General features: G+C 33.7%; 3 protein-coding genes across 3 annotated transcripts; all 3 read right to left on the reverse strand.

Annotated features, from left to right (window-relative positions):
• Positions 1–1,663: 1,663 nt before the first annotated feature.
• On the reverse strand, positions 1,664–9,975 carry LOC107867113 (serpin-ZX). The gene is made up of 2 exons (XM_016713226.2): positions 9,337–9,975; positions 1,664–2,720 (listed from the first exon to the last, which is right to left on the reverse strand). Exons 1-2 carry the CDS (start codon positions 9,733–9,735, stop codon positions 1,941–1,943), a joined length of 1,179 nt encoding a protein of 392 aa, XP_016568712.1. The 5' UTR covers positions 9,736–9,975; the 3' UTR covers positions 1,664–1,940.
• A 3,090-nt stretch (positions 9,976–13,065) lies between these two features.
• On the reverse strand, positions 13,066–15,025 carry LOC107867115 (serpin-ZX-like). The gene is made up of 2 exons (XM_047411196.1): positions 14,125–15,025; positions 13,066–14,030 (listed from the first exon to the last, which is right to left on the reverse strand). The coding sequence occupies exons 1-2, from the start codon at positions 14,515–14,517 to the stop codon at positions 13,251–13,253; spliced, it is 1,173 nt and encodes a 390-aa protein (XP_047267152.1). The 5' UTR covers positions 14,518–15,025; the 3' UTR covers positions 13,066–13,250.
• A 406-nt stretch (positions 15,026–15,431) lies between these two features.
• LOC107869435 (serpin-ZX-like) lies at positions 15,432–17,842 on the reverse strand. Its single transcript, XM_016715972.2, has 2 exons — positions 16,914–17,842; positions 15,432–16,481 (listed from the first exon to the last, which is right to left on the reverse strand). Exons 1-2 carry the CDS (start codon positions 17,304–17,306, stop codon positions 15,696–15,698), a joined length of 1,179 nt encoding a protein of 392 aa, XP_016571458.2. The 5' UTR covers positions 17,307–17,842; the 3' UTR covers positions 15,432–15,695.
• Positions 17,843–17,989: the final 147 nt, after the last annotated feature.

Below are 17,989 nucleotides of genomic sequence, written 5' to 3' on the forward strand. Positions count from 1 at the left end.
AATCTTTTTCTGATTGTCTCTTTGGATCGAATCGGGGCAATTTTAATATTGGGTTTTAGGGTTATAATAAGTGGAAGGATGGATTAGGGAGATTTTAAACATGGACGATGATGTGAAATGATCGAGTGACCTTTTTTATTCAGGTGGCGTGTTTGGTGAAAGTCTCATAGAGGGAGGGGTATATTTTAGCCAAAAGTTTACCGCAGGAATTTTTTTGAGCCAAAAAACTAACGAGGAGTATTTTTAATCCATTTTAAATAGTTCAGGAGTATTTTTGATCCTTTTATGTTATACATGTGGACACTGATATGGAATTTTCAGGTTGTATTTTTGATCTAGGTGGCGTTCTTGGTAGAATTCTATTAGAGAAAGGAATATTTTTTAGCTAAATATTTAACGGAGAGATATTTGTAAGCTAAAAAATTAATGAAGAGTATTTTTAATCCATTTCAAATAGTTCAGAAATATTTTTAATCCTTTTTCCGTAAATTATTTAACTAGACAAAGAAAGGGAGTGAACTAGTGTAGAACTACAAGATCGGCACCGGCCTTGGGTCACATGCACACAAATTATGTCAATTCAAGTCGTGTGGTATTTGATTTGCTTTAAAAGGTCACTATAATTACCAGAGTAGCCTCTTTATCATTTAGAGCTCTAAATGCATGATCCAACAGATAGATCCTATAATTTATTCACATGTTTGGTGATCGATTTTGAAATTTGAAACCTACATTAAAATTTTTAAGTTCTTTAAATTATAATTTTTAATATTTAAAGTTATATTTGAACATGAACTTTACTCTAAAAAAATTAAAATTGTGGGGATAAAAGTAAAATTTCTCTAAGAAACTGGTCTAGATTATTTTTTTGAAACTTAAAAATATGCTTTTATATTTCATGACCATACATATATCTGGAGATAAATCTCTAAAATTTAATTCAAAATTTATAGTCAAACCCTAGCTACATTTTACACAAGGAGTGAAAAGTTTTAGTAGAGGGCCTCACATAAGATTCATTAAAAGTTTTAAGGGGAAAATGAGTGAAAAGTTTGTTAGTAGAGGGCCTCACATAAAATTTATTAAAAATAGGGGAAAATGCTAAAAGCTGAGGTTAATTTCACAAATATCACTCAATTAATTGTTATTATCTTAAAAAGTTATTTTTTTTTAGTTATTCATTAAAAGTTTTTTTTTTAGTTTTAATTTTTGTACATTTTTTTTTTTAGTTTTAATTTTCTTCAACAAGGGAAGCTTAGGAGTAACTAATAAAGTTGTTGTCATGCGATCAAGAGGTCACGGGTTTAAGCTTTGAAAATAGCCTTTAACAAAAATATAAGATAAAGCTGTGTATAGTACACCCTTGTTGTGAAGCCCTTCCCCAAATCTTACGCATAGCGAAAACTTTGATGCACAACATGAGGCTACAACCAGCCAAAGACTTGCAATGGAAAACAAGTTATGTTATTCTTCAAGGTCTTTACTAAAGCCCTTTCAAATTTTAGATGGCATGTGATAGTAGCAGTAATTCTGACTTTGCTTTAGATGAGGCTATTTTCAAATAAACTCACACATCAATCAAGTTAGCTTTGTTCATATGTACCCCTTTTGGGCCAGGCGAACAGACAAGAAAATGCTTGTAGTTACAAGTCTGCAACAACCATAACTGGAAACTCAAGTATTAGATAGAACCTTTGATGTCAATTATTTCAAAGTACACTGCAGGGCATACAAGTTACACTGACTTCAATCGTACGAAGAGTAGTTGACAAATTTACTCACAATATCTGAAAGAAGAGGGATTCTTGAATGGTACGTGAAACACTCCTTGATAAGATAAAAAGGCAGTTTGAGCTAACTCTGGGCACCAAAGAAGTCCATGCAATACAAAAAGACGCAAACAACATACATAAGCCTCCATATACATAGTGGAATATGGCTTACTCTGCGAGAGGATTAAGCACACTACCAACAAAAAGTACCACGCCCGTCACATCTTCTCTAATCAGGAAGAGATACGGATGATCGGCAACAAAGTCTACTTTTTCATCCACCATCAATGCTCTTAGTTTAACGACACCAGCAGCTGCAGCTGCAGCTTCTGTTCCCTCTTCATTTACCTCAATAAAGGACTTGTGAAAGATGCTAGAAACATAAAGGTTACTGCCAACAGGGGAGTCCACCATCTCTGTGAGGCCATCACCAGAGAAAGGCAATACCACGCCAAGCCCTTTCAGAACGTTAGAAGCTTCAAACCCAAATGATATTTTAAATTTGGGGATACGAAATTCACCAACTCCAACCTTCTGATATGGTAGGTGTCGCTCCAAGAATTGGGATTCGGAACTGACCTTGTCTACCAAAGCTGGCAGTCCATCATTCGCGTCAGGCAGAAAGAAGTACATGGAGAAACGACGCCTATCCTCACCCTGTTTATACGGAAGGCCCAGCACCTTGAAACCATCAAAAGCTTTTACATATTGCTTCTTCTTGCTAGTCATGAATGGCACTTGAATAGATGTCCCATTGAGAAGGTGGAACTCACTTTCCTTGGTCACTGATGCATCAAACTTCTCATCCCAGGCTCCTTTAAAATACAATGCATTTGCAAACACAAGTCTGGTTGAACTGTCAACTGAGCCAGCTGGAAGAATTTCTTTGATAAGCCCGCTTGTTTTGTTTTCAGCCCATTGATTCACTTGACTGGCAACCTCAACAGCCTATAAAATATCAAAACATTGTAATAACATTTAAGCGAAAGGATTCTTTTTTGTGACTAAAGTTCATAAGTCAGTATAACTATCCATGCTAAGGTTGCAGAGAAACAGAACAGTTCAGAAGAGTATAGCCAGTTTTAAGCAATGAATGAAGAATTCCTTCAATCAGTACTTGGAGACAATAGTGAATGACAAGTATAATGAAAATGTATGAGACAACATTCATTGGCCTGCTGTTTATCAGCAATTTAAATGCATAAACGCAACCCCATCAATTCACACTTCCATCCCCAGCTAAAAAGGAGAGGTACACACAAAGATAAAGCCTAAGGTGCAAAATTTCCAAAGCCAAAAATCTGATGCACCAAGTTCTATCTTAGCTAAAAGTAGAAATGCAAATCCTTCGAGCATAAACATTAAGCGCACTGAATTTCACATGTAACAAAATGAGAAATAAGACCACCTTGGCTGGTCCTACTCATCAAAAGATATTTGAAGGTCTAGCAATTGACAATTACCAAAAACCTAGCTCCACTGGAGTAGGAGCATTTTATAATGAAACTATCACTTCCAGTGCTTTGTAATTTCCGAGTGTCTATTGAAAACCTCTCTACCTCCCCTTCCCATACCCCACTTGTGGGGTTACACTAGGTATGTTGTTGCTGCTGTTGAAATTTCTTACTTCCAGTAGCCTAGTTCATCATCCATTCACCACATTACTGTTGGGGAATAAAGAAAAAATAATACTACTACGATACAACTGTTAACAAAATATTATTTTGATAATACTAACTGTACAAAAATATTAAAGTGTATATATATTTATTATACTTGAGTCGTACCAGGCACTGTCCTAAGAAACAAATTATTTCAGCGGTGTGAAATGTTTCCCCAGGATTAAATAAGCACTTCTCTAAATATTTAGAGGATACAGGAATCAACAAAACTATTAATAAAAATACCAACAAGTTAATTTATATCTGATATAACTAATAAAGACCAAAATATAATAAAGTAAGAAGAGTTAAAACTGAAAATTGAACAATAAACTCTGTGGAACGTGTTTTTCCTTACTACAAAATTATGAACGAGGCATTTATATATATATATAAATGAGAATGATTCATTCTCCAATCTATGTAATTACAAGTGTTAAAACACTTGTTTATCATTCAAAGGAGAAGTTAACTTTGGCTCTTTTCCATACAACTACATAGCCAAATGGCAAATTTAAAAACATTATGTAACACTTCTTATTTTCCATGACAATGACTTTTTTTTTTTTTTTTTGTCTTCCCCTTTTTTTCAAATACACAATAAATTATTTTGAAATAAATAATTTTCCTACAATCCCCACATTATTTCAAAATAATTTATTAAAAAAACATTTTAACTTGTTGGATTTGCATGGACAAAATGCAGTAGGTTTGGTGTCTTCTGGACTATGAACCAAACTTAGACCAATTAAATTTAACTTACAGAGTTACCGGTGAAATATACTATTTCTATGAACCGAATAATTCTTGTTGTAAGCCAGAGATTTTATCAATCACATTTCGACCGTAGTTTTGTTGTTTAACGCGGTTTTGCGCCAATAGGCCATGCGCGCGCCTGATATTCATAAGAGCTCTAGAGACTAAGGCCAAAAGTCTCATAGGAACGGCCTCATTCCACTTCTCATATAGGTGAATTCATCAAGTGTATACTGCCTTAAATACACCACCCGCAAGGATTATGAATTCATTAAGATTTGATAACTCATCCCTCCATTTTAGTAGCAGTTCAAACACTCTCAAGAAGTGCGCAGAGTCAATATTGACTTGTTATTACCCATATGAACCTACTTTATGGAATCTCCAATCACATAGGTTGGGTTACCATCTCTATTGACAATCATATTGGCCTTAACCCCATCTCTTTTGAGGTTTGAAGAATTAATTTTCTTCCCATAGGTTTAGTCAGAGAATCGGCCGAATTCAATTCTGATTTCACAAAATCAATGGAAATTATTCCATCTCTCGGCAATTGCTTAACAACATCATGCCTCAACTTCATATGTCTACTCTTACAACTATAAGATTTATTCTTCGCAATAGCAATTGCGGCTTGACAATCACAGTGTATATACACAGGAGACATCAGATCATCCCTTTTTAAAGGGATATTAGACAACAGATCATCCTTCTTTAAAAGGATATTAGTCAACAGATCATCCTTTTTCAAAGGACTATGAGGCAACAGATCATCCTTTTTAAAAGGATATTTGCTAAGAAATTTCTTAGCCATTCAACCTCAGTAACTCCAGAGCCACAAACTCTTATTCCATAGTTGATCTAGCAATGATCGTCTACTTAGCTGATCTCCATGATATTGCACCGCCACCAAAGGTGAACAAATAACCACTAGTGGATTTAGTCTCGTCTGAATCAGAGATCCAATTTGCATTACAATACCCTTCTAAAGCAGAAGGAAATCCATTATACAATATACCACAATTCACAGTTCCTTTCAAATATTTCATCAATCGCATTAATGCAGACCAATGCTCATTATTGGGATTATGAGTATATCTACTCAATCTACACACAGCATAGACTATATCAGGCCTAGTAAAATTCATTAAATGCATTAGACTCCCAATGATCTGTGCATACTTAGACTAAGCAACTGGGTCACCATTATTCTTTTTTAATTTAGAATTAGCATCATAAGGAGTGGCTACAGGAATTACCTCCCAAAATTCAAACTTTTTTAGAAGTCTTTTCACATAATGTTCTTGTGACAATATTATACCATCTTCACTCCTTATAACTTTAATTCCCAATATCATATTCACTTCACCCAGATCTTTCATATCAAAGTTAGTAGACAAAAATAATTTAGTACGTTCCATAATATTTATACATGTATCAAATATAAGCATATCATCAACATATAAACAAATTATCACAACATCACTGTCTACTACTTTTGTATAAACACACTTATCTACCTCAACAGAAGAAAAACCGTCTTTTATTAAGACTTGATCAAATTTCTCATGCCACTATTTAGGAGCTTGTTTAAGGCCATAAAGAGATTTAATTAATTTACAAACTTTGTTTTCTTTTCCGAAAATTACACATCCTTCAGGTTATATAAATTTCTTCTTCTAAATCACCATTTAAGAAAGCTGTTTTTACATCCATTTGATGGATAAACAGTTTATGAATTGATGCTAAAGCAATTAATATTCGAATCGAAGCAATATTGTTACTGGTGCAAATGTATCAAAATAATCAACATTTTGCTTTTGAGTAAATCCTTTCGCTACTAATCGAGCTTTATATTTATCTAAAGATCTATCCGCATTAAGTTATTTTTTTTAAAATTCATTTACAACCAATTGGTTTTGCACCAGGGGGTAAATTAATTAAAACCCATGTATTATTTTTCATAATTGAATCAAGTTCAACTTTTATTGCCTCTTTTCAAAATTTAGCATCAGAAGAAGATACAACTTCAAAATAATTTGATGGTTCATTATCAACAAGAAAAGTCTAAAAATCATTTCCATAAGAAAAATACTCTTTTCTAGGCCTTTTACTCCTCAGTTTCTCAGTATTAGAGGTAGATTCATTTTCTCTTTCAACAGGTGCATGAGAGATTTTATCACATAGTGGGAAAATATGTTCAAAGAATTCAGCATTTTTTGTATCAATTATAGTATTAACATCAAGTACATCACTTTTCAAGACAAGAAATCTGTATGCAGCACTATGTTCAGCATATCCAATAAGCATGCAATCAACAGTTTTTGCACCTATTTTTCTCTTTTTAGGTTCAGGAAGAAGAACTTTAGCAAGACAACCCCACACTTTTAAATATTTTAAATTAGGCTTATAACCTTTCCACAACTCATAAAGGGTTTTGTCAGTTCTTTTATGAGGAATTCTATTCTGTAAATGACATACAGACAAAATAGCTTCACCCCACAAATTATCAGGTGCACAAAAGCTAATTAGCATAGAATTCAACATTTCTTTCAATGTCTTATTCTTCCTCTCAGTTACACCATTAGACTCGGGAGAATAAGGCGGAGTAACTTCATGAATAATACCTTCTTTTTCACAAAAACTATTCAAAGCTACATATTCTCCACCTCTATCAGATCTAATTCTCTTGATTTTTCTACTAAGCTGATTTTCAACTTCAGATTTATAAGACACAAAAGCATCAAATGCATCATTCTTATTTCTAAGCAGATACAACTTAGTAAATCTAGAGAAATCATCAATAAACGTCACATAATATCTTTTACCACCTCTAGTCATAGTTTGTTTTAAATCGCCCAAATCAGTGTGGATCAAAAATAACAATTCAGATTCTCTATTAACTGAAAGATATGACTTTTTAGTAATTTTAGTTTCAGCACATATTTAACATTTATCAAAATTACTTGAACCCAAATCAGAAATTAAACCAAGTGATTGCATATTCTTTACATATTTAATATTAACATGTCCTAATCTAATATGCCATAAAGAAATAGACTCAGTCATATAAACAGAAACTGATGCATATCACTGATAATATTAAATACATAAAGCCCATGATTACAAAATCCATTTCCAATAAGAATATCATTCTTAGTTAATATGACCTCATTATTTTCAAACACAACTTTTATTCCAACTTTTCCTAATAATGCCACAGAAAGCAAATTAATTCTGATATTAGGAACATACAATACATTACTCAATGCCAAGGTTTTACCAGATGTGAGTTTAAGAAGAACTTTGCCTTTTCCAAAAACTTGAACAGTTCTTGAGGTCCCTAGATAAATCCCTAGATAAATAATTTCTTCTTCTTTCTCAACTTGGGCGTATGATATAAAATCATTTCTATTTATACAAATGTGTCGTGTAGCACCAGAGTCTACCACCCAATTTCTCACATTAGTCTCAATATTCATTTCTGAAATGACCGCAATAATTATATCATCCGTTTCAATCAAATTTATTTTTGACTTGGCGGGATTGTCATTTCTTTCACATACTCTCTTGCATTGAGATGCATTAGGCATGTAACCAAGTTTATTTTCATACCTGTATTCTACAGTACCATAACCTCCTGATAAATTGATTGGAATGGAAGCAGCCAGAGCAACACCAACATCAGTATTATCAACGGTCTTAAGATCACAATTATATGCCATAGTTTCTTAGATTGTTGGGGAACAAAGAAAAAATAATACTACTACGATAAAATTGTTAACAAAATATTATTTTGATAATACTAACTGTACAAAAATATTACAGTGCATATATATATTTATTATACTTGAGTCGTGCTAGGCACTGTCCTAAGAAACTATTTCAGCGGTGTGAAATGTTTCCCCAGGTTTAAACAAGCACTTCTCTAAATATTTAGAGGATACGAGAATCAACAAAACTATTAATACAAATACCAACAAGTTAATTTATATCTGATATAACTAATAAAGACCAAAATATAATAAAGTAAGAAGAGTTAAAACTGAAAATTGAACAATAAACTCTGTGGAACGTGTTTTTCCTTACTACAAAATTATGAACTAAGAGGCATTTATATATATATAAATGAGAATGATTCATTCTCCAATCTATGTAATTACAAGTGTTAAAACACTTGTTTATCATTCAAAGGAGAAGTTAACTTTGGCTCTTTTCCATACAACTACATAGCCAAATGGCAAATTTAAAAAGAACAATGACTTTTTTTTTTCTTTTTGTCTTCCCCTTTTTTTCAAATACACAATAAATTGAAATAAATAATTTTCCTACAATTACTCCACTAAGCTAACTTAACAAAGATCAAAATCACGATATTTCTATTATTTCAGTTTATACTGTATCCACCTTTCTAACTGGTTATCGACTGCTAAATAAAACTTGATCTTTGGTAAGCATGGCAAATCCATAAATACAAAGTATTCCATTAAAACAGAAAGAAAAAAAGAAAAAAAAAAATGGAAAAAAAGTCCATTAAAACAGAAAGAAAAAAGAAGAGAAAAATGGAAAATAGGTAGTTTAAACCATAGTGTCTGAGCCAGCTTACGTGCGGGATCTAAAGACGAATCTAGGATTTCTAAAACATAGGTGCACCACTAAAAAAAGAAGGTAAAAATATATTAAGTCTTAATTCCTAGTCCTCTCTGTAAATAAATATCCAACCAAGTGCACCACTTAACCTTCTTATAACATGTGTGGCAACAGATAGTGTTACACAAACTTTATCGAATATATACATAAAATATCTGATTTTACAGAGAAACTACGAGTCAGCGTGCCCCATCTTTGGCTGTAATTTCGCCCATACATGCATCTCGACTAATTCCACGATATATCTGTAACCCCACCACACCAATATCAGGTACCAACTAACTCTCTGTCCACCGACAAATAGGGAAAAAATGAAAAAAAAAAAAAAAAGTACTTTGAACTAAATGGGATCAAAATTTGCTCATAACAGCTCATAAACTAAAAATCAACAAATCCCCTCATAAAATAATTACCCCATCAAGCATTTCCAAAACTGAATGAATCAATTATCTTCGAAACAACTAAATACAAAAATTGGGGGCTAAAAAAAATCAAACCTTGTTCTGAAAATCAACAGACTCAGAAGCAGCCTTATAAACATTGTCGACAATCTGTTTGAAAGAATGCTTAAGAGGCAAAGTCTGTTCAACCCAAACACTATTAGCAACAGAAAGACGGGGCCCACCAACTGCACTACCATCAACAAAGACAACATCAACAAGCTGAGAAGCAAGCGAGTTGATTTCATCAACAGATTTCGATTTAAGGAAACTGAGTAACTGGTCTCGGGTCGTGCCATTTGAACCGGAAGCAATGAGACCCAATACTACATGGATCGACAAAGGGGAGAACACCATGTTGGCGTTGTCACCTTTATTAACCTCGTTGGAAAAAACATGTTTGGATAGTGTTAAGGATATGTCTGTTTGGTTGCTGATTGATTCTTGAAGCTCCATTTTTTTGCTATGCTGATTTTGAAGAGTCAAAGAAGAAAGAGACGGTGTAGGTGAGACTGGTTTATGAAGTTTGAAAGAGTGTGGAAAGTCAATATATACTTAGCATACAAGGATGGAATTTGTACCTCAATGGCAATCAAGCAAGGTGACCACGTTATCAAAAGGACAAAAAAAATTGTTTATTGAAGTTAATTACGTGTGTTTCAATCTTCATTCCTAAAGCGGTTTTTCGGCTTTTCATTTTTTTTTTTTTTTTTAAAAAAATTAAATAATTACGCTCTCCTTTTATTTTAATTTGTTATTATTTTTCTAATTAATTTTTATTTTCAATTGTTATTTTCACACATCAAGAAAAAAATATCTTTTTTTTTTATTTTACCCTTAACATTAGTTTCTTATTTTATAAATTATTTTCAAGATATATTTATCTAAGTTAATTAATAGAGTTAGTATAGTAAAGTAGTCATACTAATACTTCCTCCGTTTTATTTTATCCGTCTCAAATTGGGATGACACATCTATTAAGAAAACAATGATTGGTAATGTAATTTTATTATTTTGCTCCTCTTAATTATGTCTTGTTGTTAGTTTCAATATTGATGGATGATTAATACCAAAACACCATTTATATTTTTAACGGTACTCTTCTTTCCAACATTTTTCAAGAATGTTAATAATAAGGAGTAATCAATTACACTAAGGATATAATGGGAAGAAAAAACTTGTCCCTCTTGATAAATAAAGTAGGACAAGTAAAATAAGACATCAAATTAAGAAATTTGGGACGGATAAAATGAGACTAAGAGAGTATGTAATTATTTTCTTAATGAATATGTCATATTAAAAACTGACAAAATAAAAGTAAACGAAGAGAGTAAAAAGGTGTTAAACTGTTCTTTCGATTTTAATTTTTTAAAAATATTTTCTTCTTAACATAATCAATAAATAATTTGAAGCGAAATGAGGTTTTCTCCTTTATCTTACGCATACAGGAAGCTTCCCTGAGAAATTTGGAAGATAGATGAAAGAAAAGCTAAAAAGAGGAATACCCCACTCTATTGGAAGTCAGATTTATTAAGCCAAACTTCAGATATCGGATATATGACATTAGTCACAATTAAATATATGTTAAATTTTAAAATAAGTATCAATTAAAAAAGCGATATTCAAATTAAGATGTTTGGTGAAGTTTTTACATATTTTATCTATTAAAGCTTAAGTGTACGAAAATATCATTTGTTACATTTCGTACTTTGATATGTCCCTATTTAGCTTAAAAATGAACTTAGGTGACCCTTAAAGTGAGTAGAAATTGCTTGGGGGTGAGCTCGGAAGCATTGAGGAAATTTAGGATGAGAAATTTGACCATGTGTTGCTCGTGGTCGTGGGAGGCCATGCCTTGGCCCTCGCGCCGCATGGCCAAGTGCAGTGGGCTACTGGTTCACACTCATTGTAGGATGTGCGCCGCATAGAGTGATGCCTCATGATGGGGCATGCTACGCACGAGGATGGGCCATGCGCTTGGGTGTGCGCTAAACCCCCACTCTCCCCCACCCCCTACGTTCTAATTATCCAAGATTAATTAAAAACTTCTCCTCTCATCCTCTCTAAGTCAAGCAAACAAGTCAAGCTCATAGTTAATTCAAAGGTTAATATCAAGAGTATGTTCATGCCCAAAAATTCATGAGTCTACTAACGTAAATAAGAAATTTACGGATTTTATCTATTAAAGCTTAGGTATGTAAAAAAACCATTACTATTTTATTTCACACGGTTAAAATTTAAAGTTTATCTTGAATTTGTGTATTTTTTCAACACAACTTTAGCTTTATGTACTCTTGAATATATGCTTTCTCAAACTCCCAAAGAAAAACACGTTGCGATAATTTGACAACTAAAGTACAAATACTTAAATTTAATGAAAATAAATTTTGACAACAATTGCAATAGATTAAAAACTATATATCATGATATATATATTTCTTATATATTTTCTAGCCATCGAAGAATGTACAATCTCCATTTAGTTTACGAAGGAATGCAAATAACTAGACTATAATAAAACAAGCTAATTGTTGGAGTCTTGGAGACAGGATCACATCTAGAAGAGAATCTTTGAATTTACGAAATTCTGAATTCGGCTCTACGACTGAAAAAGTTAAGATTTTCTGATTTTTCATCTTTTTTCACAAATAGAAAAGTTTGTAACTAACTAGAAGAAGAATAGTTTATATATGTGCTTTCTTATTTTTATCAAAGAAAGTTCTTCCCATTGTAGAACGATGTAGTCGTAGTAGTCCTCTGATGAAAAATCTGTTAAGATCCGCCTATGACTCTCACACTATTGAAATCTTAGCTCCGATACTTGAGTCAATCTCCTTTTTTTTTTTCGTTTTCCATTCAATATTCATGTTAGAGTTTTGACTAATTCGAATTTAAGTTGAATATGATTTATTAAGGAGCCTTTGTTTTTTCAGTTTGTATCTTTTGCCGAAAAGAAACTGTTGTATACTACAAATACTAGAGGATTTGCTAGCAAGAAGTGTGGGTGGACTCACAAAGTGTAATGAATGGCATAATGGAGTAATGTTATACGGTAAAAGGGCAAAGTGGACCTTTTCTCTAGAATTTATAATAGTTCAAGTCTCAGTTTAATTTTTTCCAAAAGAAGATATATTGTAAAAATTAAGGGAATGATTGAAAATGATTATTAACTCTGGCTTTGAATTCCAGAAGTGATTAGTTATTATGTTGAGTTAACTCACCATAATTTGTAGGGCAATAGTTGAGCCTCTTCGACTCATTTTATTCGAATTCAAATGAAAATATCCTTAATCAAATATATACAATGGACAAGGACTTCAAAGGGCTACAAACATATACCCGTTTCAAAATAGTTGACATGTTATAATTACTATGGCACACCTTTTTTAGTTGTCCCTTATAGCTTGTTTGGATGGTGGTTTCCCAGGGTATGGTATGGTTACCATGGGAACCATGTTTGTTTTGATTGTAAACTAAAAGACATGGTATGGTATGGTAATATTTCATGGTTTAGGGATCATGGAATAGCCCATTTTTTTGAACCACTGATTTGGTGGTTTTGCATGATTTTATTAATTATTTTTCCAACTATACCCTCATATAATATTTTCTATTTTTATTTTACCCTTTACCCCATATTACTTACCACCTTAATATGTTAGAATTTTTACGCAGAAACCAAATCAAATAAAAAAAATATTATTAAACAGTAGTGAATGATACAGTTTATCCAAACATAGTACTGTACCATACCATACTGTACCATACATTATAAAACCATGAGAAACCACCATCCAAATATAGTGTTACTCTCTTAGAATCCAACTTTAAAATTCTCCTTTTAATACATGACTGGTCAATGATGTGCTAGATCATATATTTCAAAAACTTCATTCATTCATAGACTTTGTACAAAATCATACCGAAAATTGAGACGAAGAAAGTAACAAATTATTCGTTGCTTCAGTAAGTTAACCAGCTAGAGGATTCATCAGGCTCCCAATGAACAATACCGCACCAGTGGGTTCATCTCTTATAAGGAACAAGAACGGATGATCCGTGACAAAATCTATCGGCTTCTCAACACTATAGGAGACCAACATACCAACAAAACCCGTAGTCGCTGTAGCTTCTGTTCCTTCCTCATTTACCTCAATGATGGACTTGTGAAAAACCTCAGAAACAGATAGGTTTTCGGGTACAAGTGAATCAACCATCTCAGTGAGACCACCACCGCAGAAAGGTAATGTGAGGCCAAGCTCCTTTAGAACGTTGGAAGCTTCAAACCCGAAAGTTATTTTAAATTTAGGGATAAGAAACTTGCTTACACTAACTTTTCTAAGCGGAACGTGGTGATTTAAGAATCCAGGTTCTGAACTGATTTTATCCACTAAAGCTGGTAATCCATCATGGGCATCAGGGAGAATTATATACATATAGAAGCAACGGGTATCTATGCGCTGTTTATAAGGAAGCCTCAACACTTTAAAGCCATCAAATTCCGCTATGTATTGCTTATTCTTGCTAGTCATGAACGGTGCTCGAACAGACCCTCCATTGAGTAAATGGAATTTATGATATTTAGTTTCTGAAGCATTGAACTCGGCATTCCACACTCCTTTAAAATATAGCGCGTTCACAAAGATGAGCCTTGTCATATTGTTTACTGCGTCAGGAGGAAGAATCACTTTGATGAGATCATTTGTCTTCGTTTTAGCCCACTGATTGATTTGATTGACAACCTCAGCAGGCTTAATCAATTGGTAAGACAGACAACAGAATGATAGAATCAGCACATAGTATATGCTTTACTTAAAAGATACAAAATTAGTATTAAAGAGCTACCTTGTTCTGAAAATCAACAGACTCTGAAGCAGCTTTGTAAACGTTATCCACAACCTGCTTAAAACAAGGCTTAAGAGGCAGTGTTTGGTCGGTCCAAACACCATTGGCGAGAGACAGACGAGGACCTCCATTGGGACTGCTATCGAGAAATATGTTGTTGACGAGATGAGAATAAAGAGAGCTGAGTTCATCAATTGATTTGGATTTGAGGAAACAAAGCAGCTGATCCTGAGTTGGTCCCGTGGAACCGGCAGCAATGAGGCCAAGAACTATTTGAATTGATAGAGGAGACAAGGCCAAGTTGGAATCGCCTTTAACCTCTTTGGAGAAAACATGTTTAGCTATCATGAAAGAAACATCAGTCTGGTTGGTGATTGACTCCTGGAGATCCATATTTGCACGCGAACGCGAACGAGAAGGAGAGGGCTTAGTGAGTAGAATGATTACAAAGTTGAAAGCTTTGCAAGAATTTATATACTATATTGTTACTTAACAGGGTGGGGTTTTGACAAATGGCCATAAACAAAGATATGTTTGTAAGACCTAATTCTATGAAGATAATATTCATACACAGGAAGGAAACAATGAAGGGAACACCTGGCACTGACTAACCACAAGAAAACTTATATTAAATTCTACTGGGAATTCAATACTAATAGTATAATTAATCGAAACAAAGGGAAGCTATTAGAGGGAAGCGCGTTGCAAGCACACTAAACAGTTAAGAAAAGCAGAGCAACTGTTCAGCAAACTTACTATTCTTTATTGTATTCTTTGTTCCCGGGGATGTGGCTATATCATATCATAGAAAATAAATCTATTTTTGCTCCTGTTGGTGATGGTGAAGGTGACAATATTTGAGTGTCTTTGCAGGTGAAATGACCATAGTTGAATGACTTTTTATTATTAAACTAAGTTGAGCGACTTTCACAAATAATTATCATTAGTTGAGTGACTTTTATCTTACAAAACAAAGTTGAGTGACCTTCTAAGATGAAACCGTTAGTTGAGTGACCTGTGAGAAATTAACTCATTGACTATGTTAATTGAAAATAAAAGTTCTTTCCACTGATGAAGACTTAAAGTGAACACTTGGCACGAACTTACCTGTGAGAAAAGCAAGATAACATATTTGTTAAGCAGGGTCCCTGTGAAAAATACTTTTACAGTTGCAGATGTATATATATTTTGATCTTCCCTTATTAATTCATTAGAGAGAGAGATAAAATACAGATCATCAAAATCATAAAAAAGCAAATATAGTTTTCTTTTGGCTGCTGGTGTCTATGAAATATTGAGAACACAAATGTCAAAAATCAAAACAATATAATTTTTTAATTTGATGGTATTAAGAAAACAACATACATAGTAAGGACTAAGGACACTTATTATATTTTCTCCTTTTCTTCCTTGTCCCAAAGTTGATTTGAATTATCTAATTCAACAGCCCTTCAACATTATTGATAACGAGGAAAACTAAGTTTCATAAAAAGTTTTCTGTGATAACATGAATTCAGAGATTCACGTCGCTTTCGTTCTTTCCAAGTTCATTTAATGTTGTTTCAGTAAAGCTAACCAGCAAGAGGATTCATCACGATCCCAATGAACAATACCACACCAGTAGATTCATCTCTTACAAGGAACAAGAACGGATGGTCCGCAACAAAGTCAGTTTTCTTCTCAACAAACAAGCACAGGGGCATCAGTACAGTAACGGTAACAGCTGCAGCTTCGGTTCCTTCCTCATTTACCTCAATGAAGGACTTGTGAAAAACTTCTGAAACGGACAGATTTTCATTTTCAGGAAAAGGGGAATCAACCATCTCAGTGAGACCACCACCGCAGAAAGGCAGCGTTAGGCCAAGTCCCTTCAGAATGTTGGACGCTTTCAAACCAGAAGTTATTTTGAATTTAGGGATAAGAAACTTGCCCACACAAACTTTTCTAAACGGAACGTGGTCATTTAAGCATCCAGGTTCTGAACAGATTTTGTCCAATAAAGCTGGTAATCCATCATGTGCATCTGGGAGAATGAAATACATTGAGAAGCAACGCGTATCTGTACCCTGTTTGTAAGGAAGCCTCAACACTTTAAAGCCATTAAACGCTGATATATACTGCTCATTTTCGCTAGTCATGAAGGGTGCTTGAATAGACCATCCATTGAGGAGATGGAATTCATGGTTTTTCGTTTCTGAAGCATCAAACTTCTCACTCCATTCTCCTTTAAAATATAGTGCATTGGCCAAGATAAGCCTTGTCATGCTGTCCACATCGGCAGGATGAAGAATCTTTTTTATGAGATCATTTGTCTTCATTTTAGTCCATTGATTGACTTGATCAACGACCTCAGCAGCCTTGATCAAATTGGCAAAGACAAACATGGAATGCTAGAATGTAAGATAATAGGTCATACATACCTATTTGTTCCTCTTATTCTTGCTCATTTATCAAAAAAACCGTTTTCATTCTTTCAATTGAACAAATGCTAATGCATGGACATCATTTAATTTATACAACTTGAGGCTATAATCATCAAAGGGCTAAGAACTGTGATCTCTGTCCTAATTGTGTGATACTTTGTACTCTTTTATAGATGGAAGCTTACAAAAAGGGAAGCTTGTTGCATTAAGCTCTCGCTTGAGTCGTGACCACTTCTTCACATGGAAGCAACTTTACAGTTGTGCCAAGGCTCTGCTTAATACGGTTTTCTTTTTCCCGAAAACCAATTATCATTTGTCAGCATGAAAAAGAAACAACATTTGAATAAATCAATGACGACGGCATACCTTGTTCATGAAATCAACAGACTCTGATTCAGCCTTGTAAACATTATCCACAACTTGCTTGAAAGAAGGCTTGAAAGGCAGCGTTTGTTCGATCCAAATACCATTAGCAACAGACAGACGCGGACCTCCATTGGGGCTGCCATCAGCAAAGACGACATTGGCAATATGTGAATAAAGAGAGTTGAGTTCATCAATGGAATTGGACTTGAGGAAACGGAGAAGCTGATCCTGAGTTGGTCCGTTAGAGCAGGCAGCAATGAGGCCAAGAACTATTTGAATTGACAGAGGAGAGAGCACTAGGTTGGTATCGCCTTGAATCTCATTGGAGAAAACATGCTTAGCGAACATGAAAGAAACGTCTGTCTGGTTGTTGATTGATTCCCGGAGATCCATATTTGCACGCGAACGAGAAGAAGAAGGACGCTTGTTGAGTAGAATGATCACATAGTTGAAAGCTTTGCAAGAATTTATATACTATACTGTTACTTAACAGGGGGAGTTTTGAGTTTGAATTGATCCAGTAAACACATATCAACAAATGGCATTTGAATAAAGAAAGTACATGTTTGTAAGGCTTAATTCTCTAATGATCACATTCATACACAGAAAGGAATCAATGAAAGGAACACTTAGCATTGATTTTCCATAGCAAGAAGAATTACTTTCACTGTTCAATTTAAGTGTCTTAGTTTGATTGAATACGAAATTTAAAAATAAATGGAGGCTTCAAATCTTGGAAAACTTACGACCAACCAAAAAAGAAAGTAAGACACTTAATTGTCACAATAGACTTATTATATTCTCAATATTAATTAATTGTATACTTGATGGAGACGAATAAAAGTTGTTAAACGGAAACATCAAAATGACGCCGAGAAGAAAAGTATAGCAGGGTTGACTTCGTAGTTGTGAACCTGTTAGTTTCGAAGCACATAATGGTGACATTTTGCATATATCTAATAAGTTTGAGTCATTCAACTGAATTATTTTTTTTAGAAGTTATATATATATATATATATATATATATATATATATATCGTGATTTCAACTGTTTTAACTTTTAATAAAGAAAGTGG

The sequence above is a fragment of the Capsicum annuum genome, chromosome 4, assembly GCF_002878395.1.
Source record: "Capsicum annuum cultivar UCD-10X-F1 chromosome 4, UCD10Xv1.1, whole genome shotgun sequence".
Taxonomy (NCBI): Eukaryota; Viridiplantae; Streptophyta; class Magnoliopsida; order Solanales; family Solanaceae; genus Capsicum; species Capsicum annuum.